Raw genomic sequence first — 27,668 nt, 5'->3', positions numbered from 1 at the left:
AATAAAGTCGTAGGGATGAAAAGTGCATCATAGGGAGTATAGTCAATTATACTGCCAATAACTTTGTATGGTGACCGATGGTAATCACACTTACCGTGGTGAGCATTTCATAATGTATATAATTGCAGATCACTGTTGTATACCTACAACTAATAGTGTTGTATGTCAACTATACTTCAACAAAAAAATTATTAAGCTGTAAAATGAATTGGTGACAACAAATTGAAACACTAACACTGATAACAAAGTTTAAATATGAACTACTTCTTCAAACTCAGAAAGTTCTGATACAGCATTAATATTAGCTACCATTTTATTTTAATTAAGGACAAATCCTTTGAGTGTTATGCATGGCCTTTGTTTTCTGCGAGTGAAAAAGGTAGCAGCTATGCTTGAGAACATAGGTTGGAGGAGACTATATTGTTTTTCCTTATTTTGTTTTCATAACTGGGAGCAGTATGGCGTTTGGGTAGATTATGCACGTTAGTCAGAGTCTTCAGAATGCTGTTGGTCTTTCGGGTAACATGAGGTGGTAGTTAAAGTTATATCTTCTTGGTATGTAGTTGAGCAAATTGAAATGTTTTTCTGAACATCTTGTTCTGAGTTTATATCGGATGTAGAGGTGAAATGTGTGTCTTGCACTGAGCTTTGGCAGGAGGAACAATTACAATCTGGCTTTTTGTCTTCCATCTGCAGGTTGTATAGGTTTTGGCTCTCACTTTTCATGTCTTCTGATTTGTTGTCTGTTTGCATGGTGTTTGTATGCATATCTTCTTTTTGGGTATCTGTGTATTTAAGGTCTTGTTGGTGCTTATCTTGATACTGACTGTCTTGAAATGGAATGCTCTGTAATTGTTGAGGTCGAGTTATGGCATGCACAGCTTGGACATCTTGGTGTAGAGCCTTCTGCTTTAGGGATCCTTTTTCTAATAGATCTTGGGTTTGCTGGATTTGAGATTCCCACTTTAGGGAATGAGGCATTTCTAATTGCATTTCCTGCACTTTCCAGTCTTTGCTTCTCCAGCCTTGAGCTTTCCAATCTTGGGATTGTTGGCCTGAAAATTGCCAGCCTTGGTGTTCCTGGATTTGGAGTTGCCCATCTTGATGTGGCTGCTTTAGAGATTTCTCCTCTTGGACCTGCAGGTCTTCAGTTTGCTGGTATTTGCTTTGTTTCTTGATGGCTTGCCCCTTATAAACCTGTAGAGCTTTATCTTGTCTTTCTTTGTGTTGTCTCATTGGAGATTGCTTCTCTCCGTCCTGTTGATCTTCACCTTGCCTTTGTAATTGTTCCCATTGGACCACCTGGACCTCAGCTTGCTGATCTAGGTGTTGCTGTCTGTCTTGCTTAACTTGGATTTGCTTATCTATAGAGTGCCTCTTTGGAGATAGCCAATCCTTGATGTGCTGGTCTAGGGATTTCCTTTTTAGGGATTGTTGGCCTTGAATTTGCTGGTCTGGGGCTTTCTGTTTTGGAGATTGCAAGCTTTTGTTTTGTTGCTCTAAATTAGGTGACTTTAGAGATTGCGAATTTTCATTTTGCCAGTCTAGGGATTGCCACTTTGAGGATTTCCTGCTATGGAAGTCCTCCTTAGATTTCCATTCTTGGGTCAGTAACTTGACTTCTGATTGCATATCTTGATATGCTGCTTGCATATATTGTTGGTTTTGTTGTTGAAGCTCTAAGGACTGCTGATTTAGGCGTTGTATATTAGAGGACTGTGCAGCATGGAATGTTGGGGCTTCAAATAGCATGACTTGTGTAGGCAGAGTTTGTATCTGGGAAAGCAGATTTTGGTTAGGTATGTCTTGGGGTGGTAGATGTGGGGATAGCATGCTTTGATATGGTATGTTCTGGGATGATATGTCTTGATAAGGAGAATTTTGATGTGCAATGCCTAGGGATTGTTGGTCTTCGGATGATATGTCTTGGTATGGCATGTCTTCTGATGTTAGGCCATGAGGCTGCATGAAATGAGGTTTTGGGGCTTCAGATACTAGGACTTGGGCTGGCAAAGCTTGGGATGGAAAGTCTTTAGGTGATAACTGTTGGGGCTTTTTTACAGAATAGGATGGAGAAACTTGGGATGGCAAAGCTTGGGACTGCTGCAGTTGGGTTTGTTTTTTTGCGAGTTGTGTGATAGCAGATTTTAGATCTTCATCTTTTATTTGTGTAGTAGGCAGAATATTTTCCGTGGGCTTTTTCTTTGATGCAGGAGGAAAAAGTTTCAGTTTAGTTTCTTCCTCATAAAGTTGTGAAAGTGGAGGGATACTTTTCCGTTGTTCATCTAGCACAGACTCAGAAGATGTATAATAAGTATTGCTACCTCTCCTCCTTGAATATCGAAAGGTTAAAGGATTTTTTGAGATTCTTAACTTGAAGAAAGTATAACCTCCAATGAAAACAGGCTGTGTGTTTGATATTGAATCATTAGTAGAAGACTGTTCATGAAACTCAAATTGTATTGCAGCATTTTCTTCAGGGGCAGATAATGAACTATCTTGAGTAACATCCGAAGGCAAGAAAAATACAATCTATAAAACCAAGGGGTAGGGGAAACATTAATGTAACAATCAACTTTTGATATTCTTTTCTTCTTGTATTCCCAAGTGATTTTTCATCTCTGCCTTAAGATAGTAGATAGAACATAATACCTACACAAGGAGTCAGAAAACAAATATAACTACTAGCACTGGCTTTGCCATCAACTCATTGGTTTTATTTTGGACAAGTCATCACCTACTATTATCTCAAATATTGAAAAGGGGAATTTGATTAAGATTGAAGTATTCTTCCCATACTTAATATTATAAAGCTTCTCAGAAATTTAAAATTATCCACTCAGTATTCATATATTCAAGGTTTTTTTAAAGATTTATTTACTTATTTCACTGAGAGAGTGAGTACAGAAGAGAGGGGGAGAGGGGAGAGGAACAGAAGGAGAGAGAGAGAGAGGCTCAGTCAGACTCCATTCTGAGTGTGGAGCCTCAGGGCTCAATCTCACAACCCTGAGATCACACCTGAGCTGAAAGCAAGAGTCCATTATTTAACTATGTCACCCAGGTGCCCCCATATATTCAGTTTTATGATTTACTGTTGACCTACTAGATGAACTAGATACTGGAGATAAAAAAAATATTAGACGTGGGTTTTGCCTATAAGGTGCTCACAATGATAGGTAACCACGATATAAAGAGATGGCAATACAATTTAGCAAATGCTCTTATAGAATAGGTATTAAGCTCTTTGTGGGAATGTAGAGGATCATCAGATTTTGAGGACCATGAAATGTTTCATTGAGGAGTAATAGCTGATGGTTGAGTAGGAATTCCTTATCCAAAAAGGTCAGATGAAGTAAGATAGGAGTTGAAATCCAGGTAGAAATAAACAATGGGCACCAAAACACAAGGTTACGATGCAGTATTATGTGACGAGAGGGTAAGCAGTTAGACATTGCTAGATGGTGTGCTAGGCGCTATAAATTGAATGCTTGTGTCCCTCCAGATTTATATGTTGAAACCTAATCTCCAATGTGATGGTATCTAGAGGTAGGCTCTTTGGGAAGGAGTTAGATTATGGGGCTGGGTCTTCTGTAAATAGAATTCGTGCTTTTATAAAGGGACTTCAAAGAGCTCACTTGCCCCTTACTCCAAGCAAGGACACAGTGAGACTAACAACTATGAACCAGGGCTCTGAATCTGCCAGGACCTTAATATTGGACTTCCAGCTTTCAGAACTATGAGTAATAAATCTTTGTTGTTTAAGCCACTCTATCTGTGGTATAGCAGTACAAATAGACTAAGACACAAATCAATACCAAGAAGTGGGAGTGCTGCTGTAACAAATACCTAAAAATGTAGAAGTAGATGTAGAACTGGGTGATGTTTGGAGCCTGGCAGACCTTGGAAGTGCTTGCTAGAAAAAGCTTATCTTGCTGTGAATGGACCATTAAGGGCTGTCGTGGTGAGGGTCCAGGAAGATAAAAGCCATAGATAAAGTCTCGGTCTTCTTCTTCTTTTTTTTTTTTCAAACCCTTGTGTCGAGGGCTAAGTCTCGGTCTTCTTAAAGAATACCTAAGTACTCCTGAACAAAATGTTGGTGGAAATATGAAAGATAAAGGTGATTCTGCTGAGGTCTCAGACAGAAATGAGGAATAGGTTATTGGAAGCTGGAAGAAAAGTGATCTTGGCTATAAAGTGCCAAAGAACTCGGCCAAATTGTATTTGTGTTCTGGTGTTAATGGAAGGTAAAACGTGCAATAGTGAATGAAATGATGAAACTTCATGTAGTAAATGATATTATTAATAATTAACAATAAGTATTTTATAAAATTTAGCCAAAGCTATTTCTAAACAGTGTTGAAAGTGAGGGTTGGCTCCTTCAGGCAGCTAATAGTAAAATGTGAGAAGAGAGAAATTACTTAAAAATGGAATTCTCTAGCAAAAAGGAAGCAGGACTTGATGGTTTGGAAGATTCCCAGTCTACCCACATTGCTAAAAATGAGAACACTAAGACTATGAGGCTTAATTTTTGCCTGATGAGGAAATTGGTATAGATCAGCCGTCTCAATAGAAGCCAGAACCTATTCTCCAAAACAATGGAAGAACGACACCGAAGGTGATTCAGAGTGTATCAGGGCTGCCACTCCTACCATGGGCCCAGAGTAAAGGGCCCTGGAAGAAGGATGGTTTCTAAGGGTAGGACCACCTCTCTGGTTTCCAGCTGAGCCAGAATGCCTCACCTTGGGGGCGCAGAGCTGTGCCAGTGTTGAGAACTGCTGCATGGGTTGCAACCAGCTGAGCCATGGGATTGCGACCACATCCACTGAGATTTCAAAAGACAGGACTTCCTGACAGAGCCGTGGGCTTGGGATTCCAGCCTGCAAGGACTATACGGCCCAGTCAGAGAGCTGCTGCAGGGGGCAGAGCTCAGGGGGAGAATGACTGTGGGGCCTTCCTGCTCACCCATGAGGGTGATGTCACCTCCACAGTGAGCTTGGAAGTCAGAGCGTCTAGCTAAAGAGAATTATTCCTGAGCCTTAAGGTTTGTTTACTCTGTTAGGTATCAGACTTACTTGGGACATGAATTTTCTTTTCTCCTATTTCCCCCTTTTGGAAGAATACACCATAGCATTTTGGAAGTTTGGTGTCATAACATGTTTGGTTTCATAGATTCACAACTAAAGGAGAATGAATCATACGTTGAGTCTCACTGTATCTGATCTAGATGATATTTAGATGAGATTTTGGACTTGACTTTAAAGTTAATGCTAAAACAAGATAAGACTTTTGGGGCAATTGGGATGTAAATAATATATTTTTCATATGAAAAGGACAGGAATTTGGGGAGCAGGAATGGATGGAATATTATAGATTGAATTAGTTCCCCCTAAATTCATAAAACTTAATCCCCAGAGTGATGGTATTTGGAGGTGGGGGTCTTTGGGAGGTGATTAGATCATGAGGGTGAAGCCTTTATAAATGGAATTAATACTTTTATAGAAAGAAACCCAGATAGCACCCTTTCCCTTCCCTCCATCTGAAGACACAGTGAGAAGATGGCATCTATGAACCAAGAAGTGGGTGCTCACCAGGCTCTGAATCTACTAGCACTCTGATCTTGGACTTCCAGCCTCCAGAACTCTGAGAAATTTTTGTTGCTTGAGCCACCTAGTCCGTGGTATTTTTGTTACAGCAGCATGAATATATCAGGACACTAGGGCAGGAAATTTGCGCTTTCCTCTACAGACAAGTGAGATCTATGGAAGTTTTTTAAGCAACTAAATGACAGCATCTGATACCACCTTTAGCCAATGCTTCCAGTTCTTCAGTTTTGTTTTTATTTTTTGTTTGTTTGTTTTGTTTTTGAGAAAGGCTGTCATTACAGACCTATCTACTTAGTTTTGTCGGCCTATGTTCTTTCTTAGGTCATCCATAGAGTAAGAAGAGACTACTTGTTCTGTTCGATGAAGTGATTGGCACTCTGGGTGATTAAATAACCTAATTGTGACTACCTATTTGATTGATGGCTGGCCTAAAATGAGTCTCTGTGTTCTCTTTTACTACACATTGTCATTCTCCACCTTCTAATTTGTTTTCACATCTATGTTTTATTGCCTTTGAAAGACTATTTATGCAAAGATTAATAGCACTGTAGGGGATATTTCTGCATTTTTACTCATCCTCAAACATTCGTTTCATTTGAATAGTATTTTTTTCATTTGTAAAAAGAAAGATTTGAAGGCATGAATTATAATTTCTTTAACTTTATTTAAGACTTTAAGTGTATAACTTTAAATGTACTCATCAGTGATTACCAGATGCTAGACAAGGTTCCAAAGTCATCTCAAATAATAGTTATAATATCCTTATGAGATTATTAACCTTGTTTTATGACTCAGAGAACTGAGGTTTCAGTCAGTGTCACAGAGCTATTACTTGTGAAGCTAGGGGTCATACATTGCAGTTGAATTCTAGATCCTGTGCTTTTCTCTCTATCTAATATATTTAATTTCTAATACATGCTTCTTTATAATAACCACTTCAGTTACACTTTACTCCAGGATGGCTATGACTGAAGTCTATATAAAATAATGCCTTGGGCATTGTGGTTGGCACAGAGAAGTTACTCGGTAAATATTAAGAGTTTACTTTCCCTTTCCTTTTCTTGAGATCAGGGTGCATATTACATAGTACCTTTGCATTCCCTGTTATACTTTGCACATTACTATGCCATTAAAAAACCCTTTTTGTGGAATTAAATTGAATAGTTATTCAGCGTAACTCATTTTAATATTGCTCGTAAAGAGTTTCATACTCTTCTGTGTTGTATCAAGAAAAGAACAGTATGCCAAATACCTGGGCTCAGATGAAATAATAAAAGTGTAAGCATGAGATGAAAAATTATAAAAATTGATATTCATTCATGATAAAAAAGTTTCTTTACAAAAGAGGATAAATTTAGTCTATGAAAACCCTATAGGTAATATCATAATTAAGGGTAAAATATAAACCTTTTCAATCTATGGTTGGGAATTAGAAAAGATTGTTGTTGAAAACCAACAAAGTTGCAAGATTTATACTATCTGATTTTAAGGATTATTATTCTAGGGGAGCCTCAGGGAAGAAAGCAGAATAGGAAACTCCTGGAATTAATGTATTCATCCAGACAACAAATGTATTGGCAGAAACACTCTGAAATAACTATTTTGCAACTCTGGAGTCTATGTGAACACTTGCAACTTCCAGGGGAAAACTTGGCTGGTAAAGTCATGCGTTATGTAAGTCAATTTAAGCCTTCAGCATCAGAGTGACTACTTATCTCCCACTCTGAGCCTTTGACAGGCAGCTGGGGGATGGCAACCTATATTTCAGGAGCCTTGGTGGCCAATTAGGATCATGTCTTCCAAATATCAGGTTTCTGTGTTTTAATTGCAGATTGCTGCTTCTAATCACTGATGTGTAGGTGCAGAGGCTAGATTCCATTATTTCAACACATCCTAACTGAAATAGCTCTATAGGAAATTACTCAACTTCCACTATTTTCTTTTTGATTTTTAAAAATTTTTTTTATTTTCTTGATATTTAGAAACAATGGTATTTATGGGAGAACGTAGAAACCCACTATGCATGCCCAGGAAAAGATGCAGGCTCAGAAAAGACCTGAGAAGTCCTGAAGCTTATCTCTGGCATAGAGATGCTCTACACCAATAAAAACAAACAAACAAAAACCACCAAAAGCCCTAAGGCAGATGGATAATCTAATTTCCAGAGTTAACACAGTATAAGGCTCAAATGTTGACTTTTACCAAGGTATACAAAGAATCAGGAAAGTTTGGCCTATTCAGTGGAAGAAAATTAAGGAACACAAACATACCCAAGAAAGCTCAGACTTCATGTTTACTAGACAAAGACTTTAAATCAACTATATTAAGGATGCTAAAAGAGCTAAAGAAAGTCATGGGCAAATATAGGAAAATGATGTATGAACAAAATGAGAATATCAGTAAAGAGATATAAATTATAAAACAGAACCCAAAGGAATTTCTGGAGATGAAAAGTACAATTAAATATACACTAGAGGGGTTCCAAAGCAGATATGAGCAGTCAGATGAACTAATCAAGAAACCTAAAGATAGAACAGTTGAAATTATTAAGTTTGAGGAACAGAAAAATAATTTAAAAACATGAATAGAGTCTATGTGACCCACAATAAGGCATTTAGAAAATAAATAAAAAATGGTAGAAGTAAGTTCATCTTTATTAGTATTTACTTTAAATATAGAAGGTTTAAGCTCTCCAATCAAGAGACAAAGATTGGCTGGATGGATAAAAACAAGACAAAAATAGTTCAGTTTTGTACTGTGTACAAGAGACTGTAGATTCAAAAACACAAAGAAATTGAAAGTGAAATTATTGAAAAAATAATTCCATGTAAAAACAACCAAGAGAACGCTTGGGGAGGGGGCTATATCAGATAAACTTTAAACCAAAAAAAGATTATAGGAGACAAAGAAATACTTTATATATTAATGAAAGTTTTGATAGAACATGAAGATATAACAATTATAAACATTCACACATCTGATAACAGATCCTCAAAATATATGAAGCAAAATTGATATAGTGGAAAAATAGTTAGTTCTACAAGAATAGTTGGAGGCTTCAATACCTTACTTTCAAAAAGGGTAGAATGACCACACAGATGATAAGTAAAGAAACAGAGGGATAACCAACACAGTAAACCAATTAGACTTGACAGACATACACTGAACACTCCAACCAACAAAAGCAAAAAGCACATTCATTCATCTTAAGTGCATGCGGGACATTCTTCAGGAGAGACTACATATTATGCCACAAAACAAGTTTCAATAGATTTGAAAGATACCATGCAAAATATCTTTTCTGGCCATACCTGGATAAAAATAGAAACTAATAATACAAGGAAAGCTGAAAAATTGACAAATATGTGGAAATTAAACAGCATATTCTTAAACAACCAGCAAGCCAAAAAAGAAATAAAAAAAGAATTTAGAAAATACTTTGATATTGAAGAAAACAAAAATAGCATACTGAAACTTACGGCATGCAGCAAAGGCTTTGTTAAGAGGGAAATATATAGCTGTAAATGCCTATATTTGAAAAGAAGATCTCAAATCAGTACCCTAACTGCATATGGAATCAGGACAAGTAAAACAAACTAACCCAAAGCTAGAAGAAGGAAGAAAATAATAAATATTAGTGATAAAATATAGAATAGAAAAACAATAGAGAGAATCATTGAAACCAGATATTGGTTCTTTGAGAAGATCAACAAAATCAACAAACTTATGGCTGGATTGAAAAAAAGAAAAAAAGTAAAGAAGATACAGCAAATAACTAAAATAAGAGATGAAAATGAGGAGGCACTCAGCTGGTTAAGCATCTGCCTTCACCTCAGGTCATGATCTCAGGGTCCTGGAATCGAGTCCCATGTCTGGGCTCCCTTCTCAACAAGGAGTCTTCTTGCCCATTTTCCTACCCTCTGCCCTGCTTCTGCACCTGCTCTCTCTCTCTCTCAAATAAATAAAAATAAAATCTGAAAAAAAATGGAAGTGAGGACATTGCTATATTATTACAGAGATTAAAAGGATATAAAAATATTAAGAATAGTATGCCCATAAATTAGATATTCTACAAGAAATGAACAAATTACTTGAAGCACACAAAATATCTTCACTGACTCAAAAAGAAACATAAAAAAATCCCTCTTGGATCAGATAGATTAACTGGTGAATTTTATTAAAGATTTAATGAAGAATTAATACCATTCATTCTCTTAACTCCTCCAAAAAATTGAAGAGAAGGGAAAATTTTTCAATTCATTCTATGAAGCTGACATTACCCTGATACTAAAGCTAGATAAAGACATTGCAAGAATAGAAAATTATCAATATCTGGGATCCCTGGGTGGCTCAGCGGTTTAGCGCCTGTCTTCGGCACAGGGAGTGATCCTGGAGTCCTGGGATCGAGTCCCACATCAGGCTCACTTCATGGGACCTGCTTCTCCCTCTGCCTGTGTCTCTGCCTCTCTCTCTCTCTCTCTCTCATGAATAAATAAATATTTAAAAAGAAAAGAAAATTATTAATATCTCTTGTCAAACATTTTCAGCAAAACATCAGTAAGTCAAATGTAGCAATATATCAAAAGGATTATTCATAATGACCAAATGAGACTTATGCCACATGTACAAAAATGGTTCAATATGAAAAAAATCAATAAATGTCACATTAATATAATGTAGGGGGAAAATCCACATGATCATCTCACTAGGAGAAGAAAAGGCATTTAACAAAATCCAATACCTATAAATGATAAAAAAAGAAAACTCTCAGAAAATTAAGAATAGAGAGAAAATTCCTCAATGTGATAAATATACAACCAACATAATACTAAATGGTGAATGACTGAAATGTTTCCCCCTAAAATCAAGATTCAGACAAGAATGCCTGATTTCACCACTGTTACACAACACGGTAGTGGAAGCTGTACATATTATTGCTAAACAAAAAGAAGTAAAAGTCATCCAAAATGGAAGTGAATAGGTAAAGCTATCACTTTTCATAGATGCCATGATCCTATATAGGGAACATGACAAAGAAATGACAAGAAAGCTCAAATAAATTCAGCGAAGTACAACATACAAGACCAACACGTGATAATCAGTTGTGTTCCTGTATACCAGCCATTAGCATTCTGAAAAGAAAAGAAAATTCAGAAAACAATTCTATTTACAATACCATCTAAAATAATTAAATACTGAGGGATAAATATAACCAAGGAGATGAAAGATTTCTGTGCTGAAAGCTGCAAAATATTGTTGAAAATAATTAAAGTAGGTCTAAATAAATGGAAAGGCATCCTGTGTTCATCATAGGAACATTTGACATTGTTAAGATGCTAATACTACCCAAAGCTATCTACAGCTTAAATGCAATTCTTATTAAAATTCCAACAGCCTTTTTCTCAAAAATGGCAAAACCATTTCTCAAGTTCATATGGAATTCCAGAGGGCCCAAAAGATCAAAAAAATATATCTTAAAAAAAGAAGAACGATGTTGAAAGAATCACACTTCCCAACTTTGAAATTTAATAAAAAACTATAGTAATTAAGTAAGTATAGTATTGACATAAAGGCAGATATATGGACTAATGTATTCAAAATAAACTAATGTAAATAGACTAATGTGGTCCAGAAATAAACCCTCATATGTATGGTCAATTGATTTTTTTTAAATTTATTTATTTTAGAGAGAGTGAGCAAGGGGCAAAGGGAGATGGAGAGAGAATTCCAAGCAGACTCTGCCCCAAGCACAGAGCTCAGTTCCACAACCCTGAGATCATGACCTGAGCCAAAATCAATAGCCAGATGCTCTACTGACTGTACTACACAGGCACCCTCAGAGATTAGAACAGATATTTCTATACCAGTGTTCCTAGCAGCATTATTCACAATAGCCAAAGGGTGAAAAAAAGCTGTGTCCATCAACAGATGAATGACGAGGCAAAATGTGGAATATACACAAAATGGACTACTGTTTATCTATAAAAAGAATGAAATTTTGATAAATAAATATGAATGAACCTGGAAAACATTATGTGTAGTCAAGTAAAACAGATACAGAAGAAAAAGTATTATATGATTCTACTTTTATGAATTATCTAGAATAATCAGTAGATAATGGAAAATAGATGTAGAGACATAAAATAGACTAGAAGTTACCAAGGGCTGGAAGGAGGAGGAAAAGGGAATTATATTTATGGCACAGAGTTTGTATGGGGATGATGAAAAGTTTTAAGCATAGATAGTGGTGATGATTACACATCATTATGAATATATTTAATGCCACTGGATCGTATACTGAACAAATGGCTAAAATGACAGATAGTATGTTATGAATATTTTACCATGATAAAAAAAAAAAGATTACTACGCTAAAGCTGCAGAAATTAAGACAGTGTGGAATATGTGGAAGGACAGACCTACAGATCAATGAGACAAAATAGTGTCCAAGAGAAAACTATAAATAAGAGGTCAATTGATTTTCAACCAAGATGCCAAGGGGGAAAACGTTGCATTTTCAACAAATAGCATTGGCATAGCTGGATATCTTCATAGCAGGGGGTGCATGAACTTCTTACCTCACAGCTATATAATATGTAAAAGGTAACTTGAAATCTGTTACAGACTTAACACAAAAGCTAAAACTGTGAGACCTCTACAAGAAAGTAGAGAAGAAAATATTTGCAATCTTGGTGTAGGCAAAGCTTTGTTAGAACACAAAAAAGACTAACCATAAAAGAAAATAAACCATAGATTGGACTTCAACAAGTTTTTTACTTGAAAGAAACTGTTAAGAAAATGGAAAGGCAAACAAAGGCTGGAAAAAAATAGCAATACACATCTCTTAAAAAAAAAGAACTTATATTAAGAATCATTTAAAAAAAAAGAGTCATTTAAGTTCTTGTAATATTAATGCATAATAATGCAGTAACTGTTGGCTAATGGTGGTAACAGACACCTTCCCCCCAAAAAAGATACCAAGGACAATAAACGCAAAAATATCTCATTATCATTTGTCATCAAGGAGGTGAAAATTAAAATTACAATGAAATTCTACTATATGCCCGCTAGAAGAGCAAAAGTATTAATACAGCTGGCACGTGCAAGTGAGGGTGGTTATATAGAGCAGACTGGCAGGGGGACGAGCTATGTCTGAACAGAGGTGACCAGATAGCAGAGAGGGCAGGAAAAAGAAGCGTAGTTATCTCAAAGGGTGGAGTGAACCATCATGTTAAACTTCTCTCTCCCTGACCTCTCTCACCTTAGAAGCTGCAGTTCAGCATCTGAGAAAACTGCTCTGGCAACTAACAGGACTCCTTGCAGTGTCCCAGTGGGAACCCTTTCTTAGAACAACACTGAACGCACCTCATTGGAGTTTGTCCAGCACTTGCTTCTGAAGGAGACGATAGTCACAGCGATGCTGAGCTCTGCTATGCTGATGATCAGTAAGACTGACAAAATTCCCTGCAAATAATGAGGATAAATATATGGCATTTGGAATGAAAGCTCTATCATTTTAAAGATATAAGCCAAGGACTTCTTACACTGTAACACCAACAAGGGGAAATAACACATTTTAGAAGCTCCCATAGCCGTCAGTGATTGGACAATTTTCATCTTACCTCTTTTTTTATAAGCAGAGATAACAAACGTCAATGCTTATGGGGACCAGGCAACCATCCCAAATGAGTGAACCAGTTAGGAGGGGAGATGATGGAGAATAAAGGTATTCCCAGAATGCATCCATTACTCAGTTCTGAGCAATAGTTGTCATGTGGGAACGTGGGCCCCGTGACGTATTTTCCTTTCCTAAGGAAGCAGGATGTGCATATTTTTAATGTGAAAATGTCTGGCTATTCATTCACTTGTGGGAACCAAATAGGACAAAATGCAGACTGGATATAGCCCACAGACTGCTGTTTTGCCCACTGTGCCTTAACGTAATAGTTAGATCAAAAAGCAGTGTAAGAAATAGCACGATGTCTAGAAAGCTTGGGCGGGGGAGACGGGAAGATCTGGGTGCACTCAGGTCACACGTAACCTGGTCAAGCAACTGAGTCTGTCTGAACCTTGGTTTCCCTGCAACATATCCAGAAGCTTGGATATTCCATTTGTTGATAAAACCAAAATGAAGTGTCTACCATAAAGTTGCCTCCTGGTCATTGTGAAACTTCTATCATAATAAGGAAGCAAACAGAGACAGATAAGTAGACAATTATTTACTTTGCTAAGTTGCATTAAGTGCTTTGAGAAAGTATTGGGAACTACGCACTACTATAATGGGAGATCCAGACAGGCCAGCACTGGGAAAGGTAGAGGTGCAATCAGGAAGGATTCCCCAATGAAGTGAAGTTTAAACTAAGGTTCAAGAACAAGGAGGGGTTGTAATTGGGCAGGTGGAAAAGGGTAGGCACCAGACCGGGAACCGTTTGAAGCAAGAGACAGCTGGTCTGAAGGCCCTGGGCAGTGGGTATTTACCACATTAAGGAATTTGAGAAGGTGCCAGAAGTGTGGAGCGAGGAGGATAAAGACCTGAAACAATGTTGGAAAGGTAGAGGAGGTAGTTGTTACAGGGTCTTGTAAACCTTTTAAGATTTGGGTCTTAATCCTGTTTCACAAGAAGCTATTGTGTAATGTGCTTAGATCTGCATTTTTGAATGATGGCTCTGGCAACAATGTAGACAGTGGATTGGTCTTTGAGACAGAGGTCCATTCAGGAGATGTCTAGAATCCACTGTTCTGGCTTAAAATAAATAAATAAATAAATAAATAAATAAATAAATAAATAAATAAATAAATAAATTTTTTAAAAAAAGCTTATTTGTGACACTGGAATTTCACCAAGGAATCACGAGTCATACACGTGGTGTCTCGGAACAGATCCTCCCTGATTTTGTATGTAAACACTAATCCTGCAGTTCTCATCCACACAGTCAAAAATCTGGAGATTTAACCCTGTCAGTATACAGTTTCTTCCTGATACGTACTAACGTGTACAGCAGTGGTGGTCTGTCCACTAGAAAAAAGAGTGAAGGATTATGATGTTGTATGTCTTGGCCCAATTAGGACAGGACTGTGTTCCTCTCATAGTTTTTCTGGCTTTCCTTAGTAACTTTTTTTGAGACTGATTCTGGAGTTTATCTCAGAACATATGAGAGTGTCCTTATGCTTGCTTTTATGGATCATTGTCAGGATCAAATAAGATCTTGTGTCCAGGAACTGGTAGCTCTTTTCTCTTTCCTTCTTTATTAGGAAAGACAGTTTCCTGTGATTCTCTTTCACTCCCAAACAGGTCAAATCCCATTAAAGTTCGAGGACCAAAGCCTTCAAGATGTGGCTGACAGAAATAAAATGAAAGCCCAGGATTTACTTGAGGAAGTAAAGGGCAAGGCCTTTTGGAGGCATTGATATGTCAGCATAAAAGTGACAGCCACTGAATATTTACTGGATAAACACTAAAAATGACCCCTACAGTTTGGTTTCCTGGCTCATCTGCTGTGATGAATGAAATTGCTATATTGATGTAAAATGACTTATGTTATAAAATAACAAAAATACTTTATGAAGTAGCTCAAACACCTTCTCCTACTATATTCTATTTTTAGTATTAATTGGGTAAACTTTTTAAAGAAAGATTTGTTTATTTGAGAAAGAGAGAATGCATGCACATAAGCAGGGGAAGGGGCAGAGGGAGAGGGAGAAGCAGACTCCCCACTGAGCAGGGAGCCTGTCTCAGGGCTTGATCCCAGAACCCTGAGATCATGACCTGAGCCCAAGGCAGCCAGTTAACTGACTGGGCCACCCAGGTGCCCCAATTGGGTAAACTTTTCAGACCGTTTTGTTCTTTACTAATTCTGAAAAGGTAATATTCGATCCAAATCCAGGTCAATACTACTAGTAATAGCTAGAACCTATTGACTGTTTACACTGTGCCAGGCAGTATTATTCTAATTTAAGTAACTCTCATGACAACCCAATGCAGGACATATTCTTATCATCTTCATTTTCCACACAAAGAAAACAGGTTCGGAGAGCTTACAAGATCAGGATCAGATCCTGCATCATAGTACACTTTCCAATAGTTCAAATGCTAACTAACTTCCATTACTGGAATCAAAGTTAATGAATTGATGCATCATGATCCTAGTTCAAATCAGATGGTATAGACTCACCGTACAGAGTAGGAGCACTTACATTGTAAAGAACTCTACCTATAACACAGATTCCTTCGAGGGAAGGCGTCTGGCAGTATTTGTGCTGATATCTGTAGCTGATAATGGTTAGAATAATCCCAGCCACTGCAACCAAGGAGCTGATAACATTCATGGCCGTGACACCTTGTCCCTAGAAAATAGTTTTAAAAATAATATTAAAATAAATAAAAATGAAATGAAACCAAAAATACCATGTAAGAAATTTGTAGTGCTTTTGTATTTCCAGATACCCCTCAGGGATGAATTACTCCGTCAGGTCAGTATGCTTGAAAGGCATGATAAGTTAAATAGTGATTCACTGAAGTTAGAAGACAAACTAAGTTTTAGGATGAGCCAGTCAGCCAAGAAAGAGAATGAGTAGAGAAGAAGGAGTGCTCTATAGTTAGTGCTAAAAAAAATTTCATTTTATCCTAATGCACCATCTTTCATAATCTGCAAGCAAAATGGTATGTTAGGAAATATCTTCACCTTGTAATTAGACCTGAGTTTGAGTCCTAGTGAACTAGGACCTTGTAAGATAACTTAATCTCTTCGAATTTAAATTTCTACCTCAAAAAAAAAAAAAAAAAAAAAGAGAGAGAGAGAGAGAGAGAAAGAATAATGTCACCTAATTTTAGAGTAGTATCCATTTATTCATTTACTCTAATAAATTTTTAGTGTGCCCCAACTATGTGTCCAGGACTGCATAAGGCCCATGAGACACAAAGAGACACAGGTCCTGCCTTTGTGTGACTTACATTCATTCCTCCAGGGATTCAAACAGTAGTCAACCATATCACCAACATATTTACTGATGGCAACAAATTTACACTGGGTTTTAATGATTTCCTTTTTTGATTGCAGTGTCCCAACATGGAAGGTATATAAAAAAGTCCAGATTGCCCCACCAAATTCCCTACTCTCTCTTCCTATACACACACACACACACATACGTATGCTGGACTGTCTTATTCATACCTCTCCCAGCACTGCTATCGCTTTTTTTTAAAAAAGGAAAAACAACGAAAAACCTCATATTTCAAATCAGTAGATATTTATTAGATCTTGATTGTGTATGCCTGTTGTGAGGGCATGCAGTGATGCATTCACACAGCCTGTCCTATCCTGGAGCAGCTGTGGCTTAACGCGGCAGGACTTGGAAATATTCCTATGACTTAAGGGTTACCTCAAGCACAGGTCTTTACAATAAATAGGCACTTTGGTGGAAAATGCACAGGATAGACAGATATTCTATCTCTATAAGTCCTCAGTCCTTTGCTCTTCTGGGCTCTCTTCTGGCTCCCATAGGACATTTAATGAACTAAAATTTCTAGATCCGCAATCCCCCAATGTGTATTGTGCCTTATGGTTTACAGAGAATATGCCCAGTCTTTGTCTCATCTGACCCTCATTATGGTTTTGTGATGTAGGCAGATCACTTCCTATCCCCACATTACAGCTGAATAAGGTTCAGGGACGGAGTGATTGTAAGCAACCCTGCAGTTGGTGGAAGAGCTGAGAGGGAAGGCCAGATCTTCCGATGCCCGATTCAGTGTTTGTGCCTCCATAGTGATCTGCCTGCCTCTGTGTAGCTCTCACTGGGTCAGGGGTAGGTCTTTCGTTTATTCTTCCGCTCTGAAAGGAATTGATGTGGAGAGAAGAATAGCATTTGGGGCTTTATTTGCATTGTCTGTATTTATTTCTACAGGTAGAGAGAGATGGGGACTTCTATCCCGTCAGAGCTGTCCTATGGTCTGTAGCTATCCCTAGAGGAAAATGGCAGAGGACCATAAAAACATGGTTAAAATGGCTTCAAGAGAAGCCTTACATCTTCAGAGAGAAAAAAAAAGGTTGTGAGAAAGAAGTACAAACTTTTAAGTATCTTTTATATGTAATATTTTTCTTAAAAGTTTGTCTTTATTTGTTTGAGAGAGAGCAGAGTGAGAGTGACAGTGAGAGCACGAGGATGAGTGGGGATGAAGGGCAGAGGAAGAGGGACGAGTTGACCACCTGCTATGCTGGGACCCTGATTGGGGCTTGATCCTGGGATCATGACCTGAACTCTAGGCAGATGCTTAACTGACTGAGCCGCTTGATGCCCCTGTATGTAATATGTTACTAAATTTTCAGAATAACCCTTTGAAGTACTTTTCCCTTCAAGTTGACACAGCAATGAGTGATAGCCTTGACTCCAGCCCACAATGATCTGACATCAATGCCAGACTCTTTTCTTCAGACTTTGGGCAGGTCCCAAAGAAAATCTTCTGTAGGTGGGGGTGAGGGGCAGGGAGATTACAGTGATCCTGAGATTGGTTTTGGTTAGAACAGGGTTTCTCAAACTTGGCACTACAGACATTTTGGGCTAGATCACTTTTTTAAAGATTTTATGTATTTACTTGAAAAAGAGAGAGCATACACACAAGCAGGCAGAGGGAGAGGGAGAAGCAGACTCCCCACTGAGCAGGGAGCCTGATGCGGGGCTCAATCTCAGGGTCCTGGGATCATGACCTGAGCTGAACGCAGACGCTTAACCAACTGAGCCACCCAGACACCCTCAGATCATCATTTTCTGTTATAGGAAACTTTTCTAAGCATTTTAGGATGTTTAGAAACACTTCTACCTGCTAGATGACAATAGTAGCCTGCAACCTAGTTGTCCCACTTAAAAAAGTCTTCAGATACTGTCAGATATTTCTGGGGGAAGAGGCAAAATTATTCCCAGTTAAAAACCATTGAGTTAGAGGAATATAGAATGGTTTCCAACAAGAAACTCTTTCAGATTATTTGACCAGGGAAATGGGAACTAGTAGAAGGGTAAAGGTTAGTGGTGACATTGGCAAATAGGAATGACCGGAACTGCAAAACTTGATGTTTAAGGATATTCCTGAGATCCTTTACTACTAAAGGTTTCATACACAAAGACGATGTAAAGTAAATAGATTATCTTAAATTACATAGAAGTCACAAAAGTAACTTACCATACATTTTGCCTTGTCATTGATTCCTGTGAGGTATCCTGTAATAACATACTGTTAAGAAGAAAAGAGATAAAAGTCAACAGGTGATGTGTTTTTGACTCCCTTACAATATAATTTCCTTTGGAGGTTATATTGTAATCTGTACGTCTGCAAATCTCCTGGACCATGAAGTCTTTCAACCTGAGCATCAGGGAGGAAGAAGAGTAGGCACTGGCACCGATGCAAAATGAAATATCGTGCTAGGCATACTCAGCACTGAACAATAGGATCAGCTGAGAGAGGCAGGCCCCTCATTATGGTCCAAACGGTACCACTGAGATGTTTCTCCCAACTGGGCTCTAAATTGGAAGATAATTCTGGGCTCTGGGCCTGGTGGAGGGAAGGGAAGGGTGTTGGAGGTGTGGAAGGAGACTTTCTCAAGCAGAACACTCTAAAGGGTGATAAGAGGGCCTGCATCTCGGGGATCCCTGGGTGGTGCAGTGGTTTGGCGCCTGCCTTTGGCCCAGGGCGCGATCCTGGAGACCCGGGATCGAATCCCACAGTCGGGCTCCCGGTGCATGGAGCCTGCTTCTCCCTCTGCCTCTCTCTCTCTCTCTGTGACTATCATAAATAAATAAAAATTTAAAAAAAGAGGGCTTGCATCTAATATAATTATCTCAGCCACTCCTTTATCTGGGATATAGAGTCTAGTACAACTCAGGGAAGATGAGAACTCTGTCACCCAAAGTGGAGCCCTCTTACTTTTAATATTCTGGGCATAGAAACCTCTTGTAGGAATTGGTGTTGGACTTTGAGGACATCTGGATCTTGGTGTTCAGGGACCTCAAGGTGACAAGCAGAGATCAGAAAGTTACCTTTGATTCCTCCATTCACTTCATTGCCCACAATGGATCCCCACTGGATCAATTCTACCTCCAAATCACTCTCAAAGCTTTCTATCTCCACTGCCATTTCCATGCCTGGATTCTTGTAGCCTCCTCCCAACCAGCTGTCCCAGGTTTGCTGCTACCATCCTCAGGTTCAGTTACCACTCAGAAAAACCAATGATGTTTTAAAGATGACAGTCTTCAAATGTCACTCTCCTCTTTAAAGATTATCAGCAGGTTTTCTTTAATCTCATATTAAAATTCCATATTCTTGGGACACCTGAGTGGCTCAGGGGTTGAGCATCTGCATTTGACTCAGGGTGTGATCCCTGGGTCCTGGGGTCGAGTCCTTCATCGGGCTCCTGCAGAGACCCTTCTCCCTCTGCCTGTGTCTCTGCTTCTCTCTCTCTCTCTCTCTCTCTCTCTCTCCCCCTCTCTCTCCTCTCTCGAATAAATAAATAAAATCTTAAAAAAATAAAAACTAAATAAAATTCCATATTATTAATATGATTACAAAGGGCATGACCTGTTTGCAGTCTACATTTTTGGTTTCGTTTTGTAGCACTACCATAGATTCATTGGTCTTCTTTCTGTTGCTCTTTCCCACATCAAGCCTTTCACTTATGCTTTGCTTTTGTCAGGGCATGCTTTCCTTCCACTCCACCCAGTGAACACCTATGTGCAAAGCACTTCCTTGATCTCCAAGCCAGGTGAAATCTTCCTTAAATATTCACAGGGCATCTGGAACTTCTCTCTTATCGAGTGCAAGTAAAATAACACATCTGTGGAGGGGTTTTTGTTTTGTTTTGTTTTTTACTTTTCCACTTCTAGCCTCCCTATTATATGACAAACCCCATCTATTTCTAAGAAGAGCAATTCATTACTTCCCTCATTATGCTCAGTACCTGCAGCTCTACCAAAGATAGAGTACGGGCCTAGCAAGTATCATTTTAGTGGAGAGTGGAGTTTTAAAGAGCGGTATGTGAGAATCTCACTAGAATTCATGCAAGTAGATCACACACAGTCACACTGGGGAAATTCTGTTGTGAAATGGGGAAGTGGGGCTTTGTCTTTTTGATTCTCTACAGTGCAGGATGTGTAGTATGAAAATTATAGTCATTATATTATTTATATTTGGAAAATGAAAACACTGCTAGTTGATTTTGAAATGCAGATTATAGAAAAGGTATGGCATGTTTGTATTTATCAAAAGAGATCTGGGTTTTTAATAGAGACAATAGCCTCATTTAGTTATTATTTCACTCATTTGTTCATTGAGTGATGAATTCATTTATATCTACTATGCAGCAGGCATGATTCTAGCTTCTTTTTTTTTTTTTTTTTTTTTTTTTTTTTAATTTTTATTTATTTACTTATGATAGTCACAGAGAGAGAGAGAGAGAGGCAGAGACACAGGCAGAGGGAGAAGCAGGCTCCATGCATCGGGAGCCTGATATGGGATTCGATCCCGGGTCTCCAGGATCGCGCCCTGGGCCAAAGGCAGGCGCCAAACCGCTGCGCCACCCAGGGATCCCGATTCTAGCTTCTAAACAATTAAAACAGATAGTATTCTTACCATCCTGAGAGGGTATGTTCTGGTGGGGGAAGGTGTATTGAGTCTCCCCTTAAATATTGTGGCAGAAGATTAGGAACCAAAGCTGTGGGGATTAGATACAAATAACACTCTACTAAGAATTATATGTATGGCTTCATAATTAACTCGATGAGTGGCATTCATAAAATTGTCTCTGGGAATAATAAGGGGATGAAACCATAATAATCATCTTTAGAATTCTTCTTAAGTTATGAGAGTCTATGATTCTATGAATGCTAGCTAGATATTCATAAGTTATTATCTATTCTTGAGATTAAACTACATGATACTAAACAACCAATGAGTCAATGAGGCAATCAAAGAAGATATTAAAAAAAAACATGTAGACAAATGAAAATGAAAACACATTGGTCCAAAATCTTTGGGATGCATTGAAAGCAGTTCTAAGAGGGAAATAATATAGTGATACAGGCCTACTTCAAGAAGAAAAAACTCAAATAATTTAACTTACATATAAAGGAACTAGAAAAAGAAAGAACAAACAAAGCCCAAGGTGAGTAGAGGAAGGAAATAATAAAAAGCATAGTACAAATAAATAGCATAGAGACTTTAAAAAATAGAAAAAAAAATCGGTAAAACCAAGAACTGGTTCTTTGTACAGATAAACAAAACTGATAAGCTCTTAGCCAGATTTATCAAGAAAAAAAAAAGGAAAAGGACCCAAATAAATAAAATCAGAAATGAGAGAGGGAAAGTAACAACTGACACCACAGAAATACAAAGGATTATAAGAGAATATCATGAAAACTTTATGCCAAATAATTGGACTACGTATAAGAAATGAATAAATTCCTAAAAACATCCAATCTTACAAAACAGAATTAAGAAGAAATAGAAAATATGAACAGTCTGCTTACCAGTAACAAAATTGAATCAGTAATAAAAAATATTCTACTGTGGTGCCTGAGTGGCTCAGTTAGTTAAGCACCTGACTCTTGATTTTGGCTCAGGTCATGATCTCAGGTGAGATTGAGCCCCAGATTAGGCTCTGCAGTGTGTGTGGAGCCTGCCTAAAATTCTCTCTCTCCCTCTGCCCCTCCCCACATGTGCTTGTCCTCTGTCTAAAACAAAAACAAAAACAAAAACAATCTATTCAAAAAGTGAAAGTCCAGGACCAGATGGATTCACAGGTGAAATCTACCAAACATTTAAATAGGTTAACATCTCTTTTTCTCAAAATATTCCAAAGAATAGAAGAGGAAATAAAGCTTCTAAAGATATTCTATAAGGCCAGAATTATCCTGACACCAAAACCAGACAAAGACACCACAAAAAAGGAAGACTACAGGCCAATATCCCTGATGAATATACTCAAAAATCTTCAACAAAACATTAGAAAGCTACATTCAACAATAACATTAAAAAGATAATTCACCATGATCAAGTGAGATTTATTGCAAGGGTGGTTCAATATTTGCAAATCAACATGATACATCACATCAAGAAAAAGAATGATAAAAATTATATGATCAATTTGATAAATGCAGAAAAAGCATTTGATAAAATTCAATATCCATTCATGATAAAAACATTCAACAAAGTGGGTTTAGAAGAACAAGCCAGAATATAATAAAGGCCATGTATGAAAAATCCATAACTAACATCATACTTAATGGTGAAAAACTGAGAAATTCTCTGCTAAGATCAGGAACAAGACAAGGATGTCCACTCTCACCACTTTTATTCAACATATTACTGGAAGTCCTAGCCACAGCAATCAGACAAGAAAAAGAAATAAGAGGCAACACTATTGCTAAAGAAGTCACTATTTGCAGATGACATGATATTATGCATAGAAAAATTTTAAAGACTCTAACAAAACACTACTAGATATAATAAATGAATTCAGTAAAGTTGCAGGATACAAAATTAATACCAAGAAATCAGTAGTGTTTCTATATACGAATACCAAAGTAGCAGAAAGAAAAGGAGACAACTCCATTTACAGTTGTACCAAAATGAATCAAATACCTAGAAATAAACTTAAACAGAGAGGTGAAAGACGTGTACTCTGAAAACTATGAAACATAGCTGAAAGAAATTTAAGATGACACAATAAATGGAAAGATAATTCCCATGTTCATGGATTGGAAGAATTAATATTGCTAAAATGTTAATACTGCCCAAAGCAATCTACAGATTCAATGCAATCTCTATCAAAATGTCAGCAGAATTTTTCACAGACCTAGAGCAAGTAGTACAGGAGTACTAAATTTGTATGGAACTACAAAAGACTCTGAGTAGCCAAATCAATCTTGGGAAAGAAAAACAAGCTGGAGGTGTCACAGTTCCAGATTTCAGGATATACTACAAAGTTGCAGTAATTAAAACAGTATGGTAGTAGCACAAAAATATAAACATAGATCATTAGATTAGAATAGAGAGCCCATAAATAAACCCATGATAATATGTTCAATTAATCTGTGACAAAGAAGATAAGAATATACAATGGGGAAAAGGCAGCCTCTTCAATGAATGAAGCTGGGAAAGCTAGAGAGCTACATGTAAAAAAGAATGAAACTGAACCACTTTCTCTGACACCATACACAAAAATAAACTCAAGATTAATCACACCTAAGCCTGAAACTATAAAAATATTAGAAAGGAACACAGGAAGTAATTTTTTCTGGCTATAGAAACATTTTTCTGGATATGTCTTCTAAGACAGGGGAAACAAAAGTAAAAATAAATTACTGGGACTACCTCAAAATAAAAGCTTTTGCACAGTGAAGGAAACCATCAACAAAATTTTAAAAGACTACCTAATGGATGGGAGAAGGTATTAGCAAATGATATGTCAAATAAGGGGTTAATCTCTCAAATATATAAAGAACTTCCACAATTCAACACCAAAAAACAAAACAAAACAAAAAGCCAATCTGATTAAAAATGGACAGAGGACCTGAATAGATGTTTTCCCAAAAAGGACATTCACATTGCCAACAGACACATGAAAAGATGCTCAACATTATTGATCACCAAGAAAATGCAAATCAAAACCACAATTGGTGTCTCCTTCATTTATAGATCAAAGAGAAATAACAAGTGTTGATGAGGATATGGAGAAAAAGGAACTCTCATGCAGTGTTGGTAGAAACGTAAATTAGTATTGCCACTGTGGAAAATAGTACAGAATTTCTTCAAAAAATTAAAAATAGAAAGACCATATGATCTAGTAATTCCACTACTTATTATTTACTTAAAGAAAACAAAAAACCCCACTAATTGGAAGAATTATACGCACCCCTATGTTTATTGCAGCATTATTTATAATAGTCGAGATACAGAAGCAACCTAAGCGTCCATTGATAGATAAGGAAGATGTGGTACATACAGGGGAATATAATATTACACTGCCATAAAAAGGATGAAATTGTGCCATTTGAGACAACATGGATGGAACTAGAAGGTATTATGCTAAATGAAATAAGTCAAACTGGAAAAGATGCCATGTGATTTCACTCATGTGGAATCTCAAAAAAAAAATGAATAAACAGATTCAGACCTATAAATACAGAGAACGAAATGACAGTTACCAGAGGAGAGGGGGTTGGGGCTGGAGAAAAAGGGTGAAAGGGAGAGGGGCATACATGCCTCCAGTTATGGAATGAATAAGTCATGCGAATAAATGGCACAGCGTGAAGCATACAGTCGCTCATACCTCAGTAGAGATGTCTGGCGACAGGTGGTAGCTACGTTTGTGGTGAGCACAGGATAATGTATAAACTTGTGAAATCAGTATGTTGTTCACCTGAAAGTAATGTAACATTGTGTGTCATCTGTACTCAAATAAAAATTGTTATCTACTCTTAATTCCATTTCCATATTTGCAAAGAAAAGAGTAGGACATTTGCCCGTCTGATCTCCCGTTGGTGATAAGGAGCAAATGACTTATTCTACGCACAGGGCTTTGGGAACTTTTAAGCACTGTACACCTAGGAGAAGTTACCTCTGTGATGATGGTAGTGCAATGACTAAACGAGTCACTTCTCTGGCCACAGAAGGGACAATTTGGTTTCCTTGGGGACCATATTCATGGGATTCATTATGCCAGGACCTGGGGCAGTTCAAACCAGTCTTGACCATAATCTTGACCATAATTTCTCCAAAGCTCCTAACTGACAGTACTCACAATAAGTGCTCCCCAGAAGGGATATCCTGTGAGGAAAACGAGGGGAAACCTCTGGGAGAAATTGATGTAATTAAATGCAAATATACTTCCAACGCCCACAATGATCGATGCAAGCAGGATCTGGAGAGCCTGTGAGGAAAGAAATGGGTCCATGAGATCAGAAGTGCCCCAGCTCACTGGGCTCCTCCGGGTCCCTGGGCATACCACCTTGCTTACGTCACACCTCCCTCCACATGAATGCCTTTCCCTTCCACCTGCCAGCTGCCCTCAGATTTTCCGTTGTCTGTTTCCTCACCACACTCACCTGGTCCTTCAGGTTCGTGACCCTCACTCTCATCCTTCGCTACTTACTGAATCCCCCGTATTACCAATTTCCCTTGCACCAGACAGATTTAAATATAAGCCTGGCCTACTTGTAAGCTCCTTGAGGACAGAGACTGCAAACTCTTCACCTTGCACGTTTTCCCGTCTATAGCTCCAGCATCCTCCTCCTGTCCCCAGTCCCCAGCACACACACATTTTCCGCACCCAGTACATGCTTTTGGAGCCCACTTCTCTAAAAATTTGAAGTGTGCTGATCTAGAGTGAAGAGGGTGGGGTGAGTTCTCTTCTGCTCCTCAGACAGGAGCCTGTCTAGAGGTGACAGTAATCCACTGGGCTTATCAGGCTGTTAGGAGTCTGTACCGTGGTGCTCTTGCAGCGAGGGCAGCTCTTCTTGGAACAGAGCTTCTCTTCAAGCATTCTGGATTTTTCCCCATGCATTGACCACAGGTAGTGATTTTCTTCTTTTACAAAGGGTGGAGTCTGTGTACACAGCCCTCCTCTAGGTGCATGTATGACTGAAAATGTTTTGTCTAGTTTGTGGCTTACTATGAGCTTTGAATATAGTTTTCAAACAACTCCCAATGCCTGTGACAGCACAAAGGGGAAGTTTAACCTCTCCTTGAATGGCTTTTAGCTCCAAGGGAGGCGCCACCATGTCCTGAGGTCACCTTATCAATAAAATATTTGGAAAAATTATACCAGTTTCCTTCAACCTCTCTGATAGAATTCAAAGAGCAGTACTAACTCCTCATGAAAAGCCCTAGGATTGCCTCAGTGTTAGGAAGTTATAGTCAAACTGTGGAAAGAGCCCAGATGCTCCTCAACAGATGAATGGGTAGAGAAGATGTGATAAATACACAATGGAATACTACCCAGCGAAAAAGAATGACATCTTGACATTTGTAATGATATGCATGGAACTAGAGCAAAGCAAAATAAGTTAATCAGAGAAAGGCAATTATATGGTTTCACTCATATGTGGAATTTAAGAAACAAAACAGAGGAGCACAGGGGAAGGGGGGAAATAAAACAAGATGAAATCAGACAGGAAGACAAACCATGAGAGACTCTTAACTATAGGGAACAAACTGAGGGTTACTGGGGGGCGGGGGACGGGGCCACTGGGTAATGAGCATTAAGGAGGGCACGTGATGTGATGAACACTGGGTGTGATATGCAACTTACGATTAACTGAACTCTTCATCTGAAAATAATTTACTATATATGTTGGCTAATTGAATTTAAACAACAAAAATAAAGATGATAAATAAATAAATAAATAAATAAATAAATAAATAAATAAATACTGTTTTTTTCCAGCATTAAATAAGCCTCCAGAAGCATTTCTAAGACATGCTTATAAATAAGACATTTACAAGGCAAACTGTGCATTTCTAAGCAGAACTTTTATTTCTCTTATTTATCAAAAACCAGGGAAATGGTAATATTTGCTATATATTGGTTCTTCTACTGAAGATCAAGGTTATTTGTACAAGCAAGTGACTTAGAAGTTTTTATGATTAGTCAAGAAGGAAACATTAAGATGAAAAGTGACAAAAAAAAAAAAAAAAAAAAAGAAGGGGAATCAAGTCCCTTCCTGAAAAAGCCTCCAGGCAGACACACCTGGAAAAAAACAGCTTCTTTTCTCCTTTCCAGGAAAACCCGCAGATGGGAGAGGACTTACCCCCAAGACTTTTGGCTCTCCCTTCAGGAAATCCAGCAGAGAGCTCTGAGGTCCATAGGGAAATGCAGTCAGTATTGTATCATTTGGTTGTATAGTGATGACATGGGCCGATCTTTTGACTTCAGATGATGACTCCATGATTCATTGGCAGAACTCTATTAAGAGTGAGTGAGTGAGTGAGTGATCGCTGCAGCCAAAACCATGGTCTTCCATCAGTCTTACATGGAGCAATGAACCTTCGTGGTTGCTCTCCTCGCTCCTAGAACCACAGAA

The 27,668-nt window shown here is 38.0% G+C and overlaps 1 protein-coding gene across 4 annotated transcripts; it reads right to left on the bottom strand.

The window, feature by feature from the left end:
- Positions 1–295: 295 nt before the first annotated feature.
- Positions 296–27,668, bottom strand: MS4A14 (membrane spanning 4-domains A14). Of its 4 annotated transcripts, none has more exons than XM_035704130.2 (7): positions 27,396–27,668; positions 25,388–25,516; positions 24,917–25,006; positions 18,775–18,825; positions 15,798–15,947; positions 12,969–13,067; positions 296–2,532 (listed from the first exon to the last, which is right to left on the bottom strand). In XM_035704130.2, the coding sequence occupies exons 1-7, from the start codon at positions 27,531–27,533 to the stop codon at positions 484–486; spliced, it is 2,706 nt and encodes a 901-aa protein (XP_035560023.2). In that variant the 5' UTR covers positions 27,534–27,668; the 3' UTR covers positions 296–483. The 4 variants fall into 4 exon arrangements, with proteins under 4 accessions (XP_035560023.2, XP_035560024.1, XP_035560025.1 ...); XM_035704131.2 differs by lacking the exon at positions 24,917–25,006 and adding an exon at positions 19,516–19,596; XM_035704132.2 differs by lacking the exon at positions 24,917–25,006.

Source organism: Canis lupus, chromosome 21, assembly GCF_003254725.2.
Source record: "Canis lupus dingo isolate Sandy chromosome 21, ASM325472v2, whole genome shotgun sequence".
NCBI classification, from domain to species: Eukaryota; Metazoa; Chordata; class Mammalia; order Carnivora; family Canidae; genus Canis; species Canis lupus.
This window is presented reverse-complemented; position numbering and strand designations above follow the sequence as displayed.

What these genes read in the sequence shown, in the direction of transcription:
- MS4A14 (XM_035704130.2), bottom strand. Translation starts at nt 27,533, where the DNA reads ATGGAGTCATCATCTGAAGTCAAAAGATCGGCCCATGTCATCACTATA. An exon ending in GAGAGCCAAAAGTCTTGGGG is followed by an intron (nt 25,517 to 27,395) that starts GTAAGTCCTCTC and finishes CTTTCCTCACAG; the next exon opens with GCTCTCCAGATCCTGCTTGC. An exon ending in GCTGGACAAACTCCAATGAG is followed by an intron (nt 2,533 to 12,968) that starts GTGCGTTCAGTG and finishes TTGGTTTTATAG; the next exon opens with ATTGTATTTTTCTTGCCTTC.